The 12801-nt window shown below is 43.9% G+C and overlaps 1 protein-coding gene across 2 annotated transcripts in view; it reads right to left on the bottom strand.

The window, feature by feature from the left end:
* The window catches only part of CCDC149 (coiled-coil domain containing 149), a 145225-nt gene extending 134151 nt beyond the window's left edge, over nt 1-11074 (bottom strand). For both annotated transcript variants that reach the window (XM_077477692.1, XM_077477694.1), the window contains exon 1: nt 10909-11074. In XM_077477692.1, the coding sequence (XP_077333818.1) occupies nt 10909-10986 (78 nt within the window). In that variant the 5' untranslated portion in view covers nt 10987-11074. The remainder of the gene's footprint in view (nt 1-10908) is intronic.
* Nucleotides 11075-12801: the final 1727 nt, after the last annotated feature.

Below are 12801 nucleotides of genomic sequence, written 5' to 3'. Positions count from 1 at the left end.
TTGCAGGAACCAGATATAACATTAAAACCGCAAGCAGTTTTAAATGGTGTTATTTCCGCTTAATGTCATTTTGTGCAGGGACTGTTCTAAACACGGGAAACACGTGGCACTTCACAGGCATACTACAGACACCCACCAGGCACCATATTTAAAGGAATATTTCACTTTTTTTTTTTCACTTTAATCGTCATTAAAATCAGTGCTCCCACCAAAACGGTAGTTTTTAAAACTTTTTTTTGCAGTGACCCATGTCCCCTGAGGCAGAAGGCAGGTCGCCAAACCCTTTTTAGGACACTATCTTGCATATTAGCCGTTAAAATTAGCACTTTCCCATTCGAACGTTCGAGTCCCATAGACTTCAATGGGGTTCTAACGTTCGTACCGAACGCGGGGGTCGTTCGCAAGTTCTGGTGCGAACCGAACCGGGGGGTGTTCGGCTCATCCCTACCCCTGACCACAAAACAATGACACATGTCACGTGTGTTGCCGTCCATTGCAGGAACATGTGCATTACCATGACATGGAGGTTTTATTTGGCCTTTTGGGTCTTAAAACACTTCTGTAAAGTGTAATTGTAGAACTGACAGATGGGCCCCTGCACACATAATCGTGTGTTCCTGGCCCACAGGCAAAATGCGCTGCTCGTTAGCCGATGCACAGTGGTGACATTATATCACAACGACACTCCCATGCATAGGAAACAGCATTAGGCTGGTTTCACATATACTGGAATTCGATGCATTTTTAACTGCATCCAATTCGTATAACATGTGAATGTGAATGTCTTTTAATGGATCCGGTTCACACATGTCCGGGGGGGCTGCGGTGCAGTTTGAAAAAGGGTCCTGTGTGTTTTTTGGGTCCAGTTCAGGTGTGAATTTAGGTAAAAATTTGCACCTGGGTCTCACCTGAACCAGTGAAAAGAAACGCATTGGACTCCAGACTGCAAACCGTAGCCGGACATGTGTGAACCCAGCCTTATGTTTTACAGTGTGCGAAGCCACAGGATGAAATAGCGACACGTGATTCCATGCAGCGCATTTTAAAAAAGGGTCAGGAATTTTTCCCGCCGTATTTCTCACGGGTACAGCAGCCCAATCAAATGACTGGACTGACACGCATGCACATACAGTGTGCGAAGCCACAGGGTGAAATAGCGACACGTGATTCCATGCAGCGCATTTTAAAAAAGGGTCAGGAATTTTTCCCGCCGTATTTCTCACGGGTACAGCAGCCCAATCAAATGACTGGACTGACACGCATGCACATACAGTGCCTTGAAAAAGTATTCATGCCCCTTCAAATTTTCCACAATTTTTCATGTTGCAACCAAAAACATAAATGTATTTTATTGGGATTTTATGTGATAAACCAACACAAAGTGGCACATAATTGTGAAGTGGAAGGAAAATGATAAATGGTTTTCAATTTTTTTTACAAATAAATACCGTATTTATCGGCGTATAACAGGCACTTTTTTCCCCTTAAAATCAGGGGAAAATCGCGGGTGCGTGTTATACGCCGATACTCCGCGATTTCAGCACAATTTTTTGGGCTCTGGGTGGCTGAAAGCCGCCCCAGAGCCCTTCTCGCGGTTTTCGGCCGCTCTCGGAACTTCTCGGTGGCTTTCGGCCACTCTCGGAACTTCTTGGCGGCTTTCGGCCGCTCTCGGACCTTCTCGCGGCTTTCGGCCGCTCTCGGACCGAAAGCCGCCGAGGTCCGAGAGCGGCCGAAAGCCGCCGAGAAGTTCCGAAAGCCGCCGAGAAGTTCCGAGAGCGGCCGAAAGCCGCAGAGAAGTTCCGAGAGCGGCCGAAAGCCGCAGAGAAGGTCCGAGAGCGGCCGAAAGCCGCCAAGAAGGTCCGAGAGCGGCCGAAAGCCGCCAAGAACTTCACGGGACATCTCGGCGGCGCCATTTTTAAAAACATAAGCGCTCAATGCACTAAGACGGGCAGGCTGCAATGAGGACAGGGACAGGCTGCAATGAGGACAGGGACAGGCTGCAATGAGGACAGGGACAGGCTGCAATGAGGACAGGCTGCAATGAGGACAGGGACAGGCTGCAATGAGGACAGGCTGCAATGAGGACAGGCTGCATGACAACGCTGCAATGCGGACAGGCTGCATGACAAGGCTGCAAATGACGCTGACGAAGCTTCAGATGGACACTGATAAGGCTGCATTGATGGGCATTTAAATGTAAGTTTTTTTTCCTTAAATTTCCCTCCTAAAAGTTTTTTCCACAAAATTCCCTCCTAAACTTGGGGTGCGTGTTATACGCCGGTGCGTGCTATACGCCGATAAATACGGTATGTGAAAAGTGTGGCGTGCATTTGTATTCAGCCCCAAGTCAATACTTCATAGAACCACCTTTTGCTGCAATTACAGCTTAGTACCCAGAATAGAATTATGAGACAGAGAGCAGAGACAGGCTCTGGTGAAAAAAGAGAGGAGCAGAGACATTTTGGTGGTGTAGAAACCCCCTTTCTCAGGATCCTCCACCTTGAATATGCCCTTTTCATTTGCCCAATATTTGGCAGCTCTCAAGGTTACCTTCTGTCAACTCCTTGCTATTGGCATCCCTCAAACCTTCATCATTGCCAGCAGAACATCTCCGAGAGCAGATATTTGCTTCTGTTCAGAAACTGCTAGTAATGCATGTCAGTTCTGATGCAGACCACATCATCGGATTTCACAATACTGCAGGTCCGGAGGTAGTGGTCTGTAGCAGCCACTGAACGTGACGTTGTCAATTTCTTTTCGGTGGCTGAATTTACATAAACATGCGCTCCTCTTCTTCCCCATGCACATAGGTTTATGTCTGGGTAGGTTCACACTACTGCATGCCAGGAAGGCATGCAACATTGAGTGCTCTCCTGACACAGAGGGAAACGTGCTGCACTTTAGCAGATGTGCGGTGGTGCCATTAATTGTCAATGGCACCCCCAGGCATCTGCAAACATGACAAGTTTTTGCGTGCCCCAAAACCCATGGTACCACAGCACCGCGTGGTTCAGTGCGGTACAGTTTTACTAAAGGCTCAGGAAGTTCTTTCCTCATGTTTCTCGTGGATTGGGCAGCCCATTGAAATGAATAGGCTGCTCTACATGTGATGTGCGTACCTTGAAAAAGTATTCACACCCTCCTGACATTTTTCACATTTTAGCATGTTACAACCAAAGTATTGTAATGCCCTGTGCTCACGGTTGGACTTTCTGACGAAAAATGTGCGATCGTGTTGTTGGAAAATCCGATCGTGTGTGGGCTCCACCTGACTTTTTCCATCGGAATTTCCAACACACAAAGTTTGAGAGCTGGATCTAAAATTTTCCGACAACAAAATCAGATTGTTTAAATTCCAATCGCGTGACAATTCCAACAGACAAAGTGCCACACATGCTCAGTATATTTTACGAGACAAAAGCTATTGGCTACTGGTCTGTTTATAGTCCTGTCGTATGTGTTCTATGTCACCGCGTTCAGAACGATTGGATTTTCTGAAAACTTTGTGCAACTGTGTGTATGCTAGACAAGTTTTGGTCAAAATCAGTCTAAAAAATCCGACAGATTTTGTCGCCGGAAAGTCCGACCGTGTGTACAGGGCATAAATGTATTTTATTTGGCCTTTATGTGATAGACCAACACAAAGTGGCACATAATTGTGAAATGGTTTTCACATTTTTTTACAAATAAATATGTGGAAAGTGTGGGGTGCATTTGTATTCAGCCCCCCTGAGTCATTACTTTGTAGAACCACCTTTTGCTGCAATTACAGCTGCAAGTCTTTTTGGGGATGTCTCTACCAGCTTTGCACATCTAGAGAGTGAAATTTCTGCCCATTCTTTGCAAAATCGCTCTAGTTCTGTCAGATTGAACAGAGAGTGTCTGTGAACAGCAATTTTCAAGTCTTGCCACAGATTCTCAATTGGATTTAGGTCTGGACTTTGACTGGGCCATTCTAACACATGAATATGCTTTGATCTAAACAATTCCATTGTAGCTTTGGCAGTATGTTTAGGGTAGTTGTCCTGCTGGAAGGTGAACCTCCACCCCAGTCTCAAATCTATTGCAGTCTCTTAAAGCGGTTGTATAGTCCAATTTTTGCCTTTAACCTACAGGTAAGCCTATAATAAGGTTTAGGAGATATTCCCCTTGCAATGAGCCACTGACTTCAGCGGCGCATGCACACAGGGGATTCTCGGGTGAAAGTCCAGCAGATGCCAGACCTCGCCGGGAAGAAAACTCCCGTGCGCACGCAGTGCATACTAGCTCATTATGCCTTTTCCCTTGCAGGTGTAAAAAAAAAGTCGGCGGGTTTACTCCTGCTTTAACAGGTTTTCTTCTAAGATTGCCCTGTATTTGGCTCCATCCATCTTCCCATCAACTCTGACCAGCTTCCCTGTCCCCGGTGAAGAAAAGCATCCCTACAACATGGTGCTGACACCACCATGTTTCAAAATGGGGATGGTGTGTTCAGGGTGATGTGCAGTGTTAGTTTTCCACCACACATAGCGTTTTTCTTTTAAGCCAAAAAGTAAAATTTTGGTCTCATCTGACCAGAGCACCTTTTTCCACATGTATGCTGTGTCCCCCACATGGCTTCTCACACACTGCAAACGGGACTTCTTATGGCTTTCTTTCAACAATGGTTTTCTTCTGGTCACATCACCTTCTAAGCACAGAGAAAAGCATTGTGGGAGCTGTAGTCTTCTGGTTAGACATTGCTGAATTGCAGAACTGACTATGGACTACATCTCCGAGCAGACCATCTGCTCCACAGGAGTATTGTGAGAGAGACTATAAAGGGATCGGCTGAAAAGGCCCATGCCCACGCTCTCTTGCTTTCTTGATCCCATTACGCGAGCATCACTCCGCCGCTGTGTGAGGAGATTGCGGCCTATACAGCCTACAGGTCAGCCCCAGCGAGTCCAGCCATTGTCCGCGTGCAGAAGGACGCCCTGCAGCAGCACTGAACATCACAGAACCAGCCGGTTCACTGAGTTAGCAGACTGATCGCCATCTCTGCCCATCTGCTGTAAGAAGAATTGTTTGATTATCCCTCTGGGACGCTGTCAAGGTCAATCAGGATTGGTGAGGGGGTTTATGCCCACAGATCCCACTGCTTTGTTAAATACCATGCTCTAAACACTGTGCACAGGCGACACTCACTTGGATTGCAAATAGTATTGCTATAAACCAGGATCAGCTATCTTGTCTAGTTTATCTCCACTTTGCTACAATCAAGAAACTTTGTTCTATGACCTCCTTCTTTGCTGGTCTTTTAGGACATTATTGTTGATTGTTCTGAAAGGGGACATTTTACTGGTAACTATAGTACATTATCTCTCATTAGGATTAAAGGTCTTATAGGCCAGCCCGGGGTTCTTCTTTAAGGCAGAAACATTTCCTAATTTCCATTAATAGCTTTCTCAAGCTATTGTGACTGTGTATATTGTTATCATTCATTTGCCATTACTAACTGTTATTGCTGCAAGCATTATTTCAACCTAGGCTTGGCTGCAACCAGGATTTGGCTGACTAATCCTTGATTTAATCCTCTAATCTCAAATAAGAGAATTAAAGTGAGTTGAAACTACTTGCTTTGTGTCTGTGTGTTATTTAAAGGTAAACACAATATGTCTGAACCTAGAGTGTCAGAGAGACCAGAGCGTTCACAGGGTCATGGCTGCACAGGAGAACATGCATTACCGGAGGGGGCAGTGCTAAACTGAGATTAAATTACACACATGTGAACTCTTTTTACTAACTAGGTGACTTCTGAAGGCAATTGGTTCCACTAGATTTTAGTTAGGGGTATCAGAATAATGGGGGCTGAATACAAATGCACACCACACTTTTCAAATATTTATTTGTAAAAAAAAATTGAAAACCATTCATAATTTTCCTTCAGCTTCATAATTATGTGACACATGACAAAATGTGGAAAATTTCAAGGGGTATGAATAATTTTTCAAGGCACTGTATCTGCACATACAGTATGTGAACCTAGACTAATTGTAGAAGTGACAGCTGGGCCCTTCTGCAGCACCTTTGCCTGAACAAAGGATTTATTCATGAATACATTGTTACAATGTTACAGTTATTACAATCATTTCTGTTTGGTGCTGATCTGCAGACTGAGTCTTTGATCTGCATAATGTCAATTACAGAAAATCTGCTTGTGTTAAAAAAAAAGTGTTCTAAAAAAAAAACGATCCAGTTTATAAATCCCCCACCCCCTTAGCTTTTTATTTTTTGAGGATTTTTATATTTTTGTTTTTACTGTATATACACATTTCTAACCTTTCTTTATTTTTCTACTTCATAATGCTTTGTATAGGAACATAATGTTAGTGTTATTGGATAATTTGCAGAACAAAAAATGTATTTATTTTATTTATTTAATTACCAACATTAACAATTTTTTATCCTTATGCTGCTAACATTACTAAATAGCTAGGAAAGTATATTATATTTACTTGTTTATATAAAAAAAATATGTCATACATCCCAGGAGTCTCCATGGACATTTTTTTCATTTATCTCAGCTAAACCCCACCCCCCCGTCTGCATGCCTGAGCTAAGAGCAGGTGAATTCCAGGAAGTAAATCAACTGCCCATACTCAAGATTGCCATGGATAAAATACTAGGGGGGGGGCGCTTTTCAGAATGATTTCTCAATAAAATATCCTATATCAGTAGGGTTGAAAACTTTCTTTAAGCCAAACACAAACATTTTAGCATTGCACGTCAATTTTTTTTAGTAGTATACACTATACATATACTATATTTGGTGTTACATCATATGGAGTTTTCTGTAAAAGAAAAAAAAAAAATCATATGGATTTTAATCACAATAGTCCTCCCTTACATCAAAGTCCACAGAGTTCCCCTTTAGATCTGAATACACAGAGTTCCCCTTACATCTGAATCTGCAGAGTTCCTCCTTTACATCTGAATCTGCGGAGTTCACCCCTTACATCCGAATCAGCAGAATTCCTCCTTTACATCTGAATCAGCAGAGTTCCTCCTTTACATCTGAATCAGCAGAGTTCCTCTTTACATCTGAATCTTTACATCTGAATCTGCAGAGTTCCCCTTTACATCTGAATCTGCAGAGTTCCCCTTTACATCTGAATCCGCAGAGTTTCCCCTTTACATGTGAATCTGCAGAGTTCCCCTTTACATCTGAATCTGCAGAGTTCCCCTTTACATCTGAACCTGCAGCATTTCCCTTTACATCGGACATAAGCATCTTTCATCCAGGAGGTAGTTGCAGCTGCTGGACTTCAAATTTCTTGCCCACATTCCCTTGCACAACACTGGGAGAATCACAGTACAGTACTGTCTGGGATTGGAGTGCCGGTGGAAAGACACAGGAGAAGAGGGGTGGGAGGAGGAAGAGGAGCAGATCCGCTCTCTCTCCTCTCCAATATGTGCGGGGGGGGGGGGGACTGTCAGTACTGGGTATGAGCAGTGTGAGAGAGAGTTTAATAGATACTCTTGGCTTAAAACTGCATTAAGAAACCCTGCCTGAGAGCCACAGTCCGGGCTGATTAATCTGTCCGGGTATCAGGCAGTCTGAAACCCAGGCACATGATTCAAAACTTGAACTGTCCGGGTGAATCCCGGACAGGCGGCAACCCTATATATCCGTATGCTAGGACTGATTAGAACACTTGTCAGTTGTTATTGATGTCTGTGCGTCTGTTAAGGAGTTTCACCCTCTCTATTTGTCCTATATAGTAGAAGAAAACCCTAAATTTTGGGTTGTCCCCAGAAAAGTAATAGAGGGGAAATCTTCCAATAGTGACACTAGTTCTGGTGACCTGGGTGGCCCAAGAGATTCCCTTAATTTGTGGGTATTTCCTATCATTTTCTGTTTCCGCTGTGGGACAGGAACTGAAGGTAAATTTTCCCAATGGGACAAAGATGGCAAAAAATAAACTTTACAGGGGTTATAACCCTCTCCTACCCTATCCAAAATAAAAAAAAAGCTCTACTTTAAATTTAAGTAATCACACTAATTGCATTTAACCCCTTCCCGCTGTAGCCCGAATGACGGCTACAGCATGGGTTTACATTTCCAGGAGGGCATTTATTGACTTCCTCCCATGATCGCATTGCAAGGGGCGCGCAGGCGGCACGCTCTGTGATCGACGCGTCCTTCGGACACAGCTGATCACAGATCGGGGTACAGGGCCAATTACAGCGGCCCTTTACCACGTGATCAGCTGTGTCCAATGACAGCTGATCACGGATGTAAACACAAGCTGGTTATCGGCTTTTTTTTTCCTCATGCTAACGGCGTGAGGAGAGAAGAGAGATAATAACCGACTTGTGTTAAAGGGGCATCAGCACTGATAATCAGGGCACTAATTATCTGTGTCCTGATTATCAGTGCAGTCCCAACAGTGCCCACTGGTGCTGTCTATCAATGCCCACCAGTGCTGCCTATCAGTGCCCACAAGTGCTGCCAATCAGTGTAAATCAGTGCTGTCAGTGCCCATCAGTGCTGGCAATCAGTGCCAATCAGTGCCTCCTCATCAGTATCACCTATCGGTGCTGCCTATCAGTGCCCATCAGTGTCACCTACCAATGCCTATCAGTGCCCATCAGTTCTGCCTATCAATGCCCATCGGCACCACCTATCAGTGCTACCTATCAGTGCCCTTCAGTGCTGCCTATCAGAGCCCACCAGTACCAACTATCAGTGCCCATCAGTGCCACCTCTCAGTGCAGCCTCATCAGTGCCACCTCCCGTGTGCCGCCTCATCAGTGCGCACCAGTGCTGCCAATCAGTGCTCATCAGTGTTGCCAATCAGTGCTCATAAGTGTCTCCTCATCAGTGTCACCTATCAGTGCTGCCTACTAGTGCCCATCAGGGTTACCTATCAATGCCCATCAGTGCCACCTATCAGTGCCCATCAGTGCAGCCTCATCAGTGTCTACCAGTGCCGCCTCATCAGTGCCACCTATCAGTGCTCATCAGTGCAGCCTCATCAGTGCACATCAGTTCAGGAGAAACATTACCTGTTTTCAAAATTTTATAAAAAACTACCAAAATATTTTTTTTTCAAAATTTTTGGTCTTTTTTCGTTTGTTTAGCAAAAATAAAAAAATGCAGTGGTGATTAAATGCCACCAAAAGAAAGCTCTATGTGTGTGAAAAAAAAATTATAAAAATTTCATATAGGTAAAGTGATGCATGACCACTCAATTGTCATTCAAAGTGTGACACCGCTGAAAGCTAAAGATTGGCTTGGGCAGGAGGGGGGTGGAAGTGCCCAGTAGGCAAGTGGTTAAAAGATACATTTCATAATGTATTAATGAATATCAATCATTTCTTTATTTTTATTTTTATTATATTATATTAAAATATAAATATAATATATATGTTCAGTTTAGAAAAACATTTCCAAAAGGTGGTTCTTAGCAATGCTGCTATCTACAGGCTAATGCTGCGTACACACGGCCGGACTTTTTGACAGCAAAGGTCCGACGGAACGAATCCGTCTGACAATTCGATCGTGTGTGGGCTCCATCGGACCTTTGCTGTGGAAAAATCAGACGGACTTTAGATTTAGAACACGTCTCAAATCTTTCTGACGGACTCGAGTCCGGTCGAAAAATCTGTTTGTCTGTATGCTAGTCCGATGGACGAAAACCGACGCTAGGGCAGCTATTGGCTACTGGCTATGAACTTCCTTATTCTGGTCCGGTCGTACGTCATCACGTTCAAATCCATCGGACTTTGGTGTGATTGTGTGTGGCCAAGTCTGTTCGTTCAGAAAGTCCGCTGAAAAGTCAGTTGGGAAGATCGTCGGACCTAGTCTGTTGGAAAGTCCGGTCGTGTGTATGCGACATTACAGGGCATGCTGGAATGTGTGGTTCCATAACAGTTGGCAGACCAAAGTTAGCAAATGTTAATCTACATACGTATGGCAAAGATTGATAGCTTTTGTTTTCTACCTGTGAACACAAACAGTGTATGTACAGTAGATGTGGCTGCATATTCAGTTCTATATTATACAAATTGTATGCACTACAAGAAGCAAGTGTGTTTGTTTCAATCTGTCTGCAGCTCACATCCATTTTTAGATTATGAAATGGGCCAGTAAATGCACCATCGCTAATGTACACTTAATGCTTATTGGAGGTCTTTAATGTCATTCTCTAAGACCCCTTTCACCTGCAAAACGCCCTTGGTGTGAATGGGGACTAACACAAAGCCAGCCTACAGTTTGGATGTTGGGATCATTTCTTCTAGACCAGTGATGGCGAACCTTGGCACCCCAGATGTTTTGGAACTACATTTCCCATGATGCTCATGCACTCTGCAGTGTAGTTGAGCATCATGGGAAATGTAGTTCCAAAACATCTGGGGTGCCAAGGTTCACCATCACTGCTTCTAGACTGCACAGGGCCAAAACCTAGGAGGGAATAAATACATCCAATATTTTATTTTGTAAACTGTATTTGCACGTAAAGTCTGCCTTTGTTGTGTTTGCTGGCAGTACTATAAGGGCTCATTTCGATTTGCAGTTGGGGGGCAGTAAAAACACATAGTTGAGCTGTGTTCTTATTGCCGCCAACCGCCCTCCCCTTAAGCTGCAAGGGCAGCGGATGGGGGCGTTCACATTCTGCAGCCATGATGCTGTGTTTCGTGGGTGAGGCAAAAATGATCTCCACGTCACATTTAAAGAGCAATACCTCCACAACCCAATCAAGCGTATAGGGTCACACTGTCTGCAACCACGTGCATTTGCGGCGCAGTGGTGCCTGTCAAATGCTTCTGAAAAGCTGCTCAACCACAGATCACCTTTTAGAGGTGCAGCAGTTTTACCGCACAGCTAAACCTAACTTCTCAGTCACAGTAGTTCATTTTGAGATGCATGAATGTAGTACTCACCTCACTGACCAGGCCTTGCCAGTCACTCTCTGTGTGGTCATTATTCACAATTGGCCGTCCTCTTGCGAGATTCTGCATTGCACTCTGGCCAATTTATGAGCACCAGTCATCCATAAACTGCTGCTTCCTGAGCCGGATCACCATTGCCTGCACTGTTTATTCTACGTCAGCTTTACAGAACCCTGCAAGGGAGGGGTGTGACAAACCTGTTATACTAGCTGCCACTTATCACTCTGAGCTCCATATATGTGCACTCTACGTCCGCAGTCTGTATACTCGAAGAAATTTTATTTTATACAGTATAATTTAACTTTGTTTTGGGTTTGTAGATTGGCAGGGCCTTTACCCTTATGTTGTAAGAGGGATATATATATATATATATATATATATATATATATATATATATATATATATATATATATATATATATTTATATTTATATATTACTGTATGTACTGATATACATACATACATACATACATTTATATATATATATATATATATATATATATATACACATATATACATATATATATATACACACACATATATATATATATATATATATATATATATATATATATATATATATATATATATATATATCTATATCTCTCACAGAAAATGGTCTATGCCTTAAAAAAAAGAGAGAGGAAAAGTGGTGCCACCTTGAGCCAGATTCTATCATTCTAGTTTTCACCTAAAGTGGAGTTCCAGGCAAAAATGTAATTCCTTTGAAATCATATGTACTCCCCTACTTCAGAAATCGCAGTGCGACTCGTGCATGTGCAGTAGGAAACAGGCTGTGAAGCCACATGGCTTCACTTCCTGTTTCCCTTAGTAAGGATGCCAGCGCCTGCAACCAGAGCCAAGGGACGGGTCGGCTTTGCGTGCCAGCATCATGGGCTCCCTGGACAGGTAAGTGTCCTTATATTAAAAGTCAGCAGCTACAGTATTTGTAACTGTGGACTTTAATTTTTTTTCGCCCAGGCTGAAACTCCGCTTTTAGAAATCTATGCTGTAATCTATGATACAAACCTAAATTTAGGGAGCTAAAAGAATAGGCAGGAACCAGATGGAATGAACTATGTGTAGGCAGGTAGTGGTCTTTGCTGTCTCAGTAGGGAAGTTATGGGACCGGCAGTCCTCCATGAAGCCACCATAGTATTGGAGCATCACCTTAATGGATTTTCCTGATCATGGGCTCTCTCCTAAGCAGGCAGTCGCAAGCCTGAGTTAGGGACTAGGGATGTTAGGGGAATGTCTGCACTTTATACCAAAACGTTACCTGTGATTGCCATCATGTTAATTTATTCCTTAAGTAAAGCTTTTGAAATCTTGCCTTTGCCTGGTCTGAAGTTACTAAAGTGGGGCAATGTAAGTAACCAGCACATATAGTCTACAGCTTGGGTCACTAAGTGCATTGGCATATGAAGACATCCGTACAAGTGGTTACCAAAGGTAACTAAGGTTTCTCTAGCAGCCTGTCGTTAAACGTGTACATGTGACAGGTGGGATGTTGTCAGCACTCCTTCGCCTGCAATCTGTCTCCTATAGTAACAGGAGCAGATCTGCACCACCGGGGCCCTCATCCTATACACAGGTACAGAAGAGAGTTAAAGCGGAGGTCCACCCTAAAGTGGACCTTCCGCTCATTGGAATCCTCCCCCCCTCCGGCGCCACAATTGGCACCTTTCAGGGGGGAGGGGGGTGCAGGTACCTGTACAGTACAGGTATCTGCACCCACTTCCCGTGTAGATTCTGCAGAAGGTACGCCCCTTTCCGCAGAATCTACGCCCCTTTCCGAAAGTCCCCCGCTGCCTGCTGGGAAACACACGGATCCCAGAGACAGCGGGGACAATCCTTTTTGCGCAGCGTGACCCGCGCATGCGC

This window comes from Lithobates pipiens, unplaced genomic scaffold, assembly GCF_037356315.1.
Source record: "Lithobates pipiens isolate NorthernLeopardFrog02 unplaced genomic scaffold, aLitPip1_a1.2 Scaffold_13, whole genome shotgun sequence".
In the NCBI taxonomy this organism is placed as follows: Eukaryota; Metazoa; Chordata; class Amphibia; order Anura; family Ranidae; genus Lithobates; species Lithobates pipiens.
The sequence above is the reverse complement of the archived record's forward strand: the minus strand, read 5'-3'. Positions and strand labels throughout refer to the sequence as shown.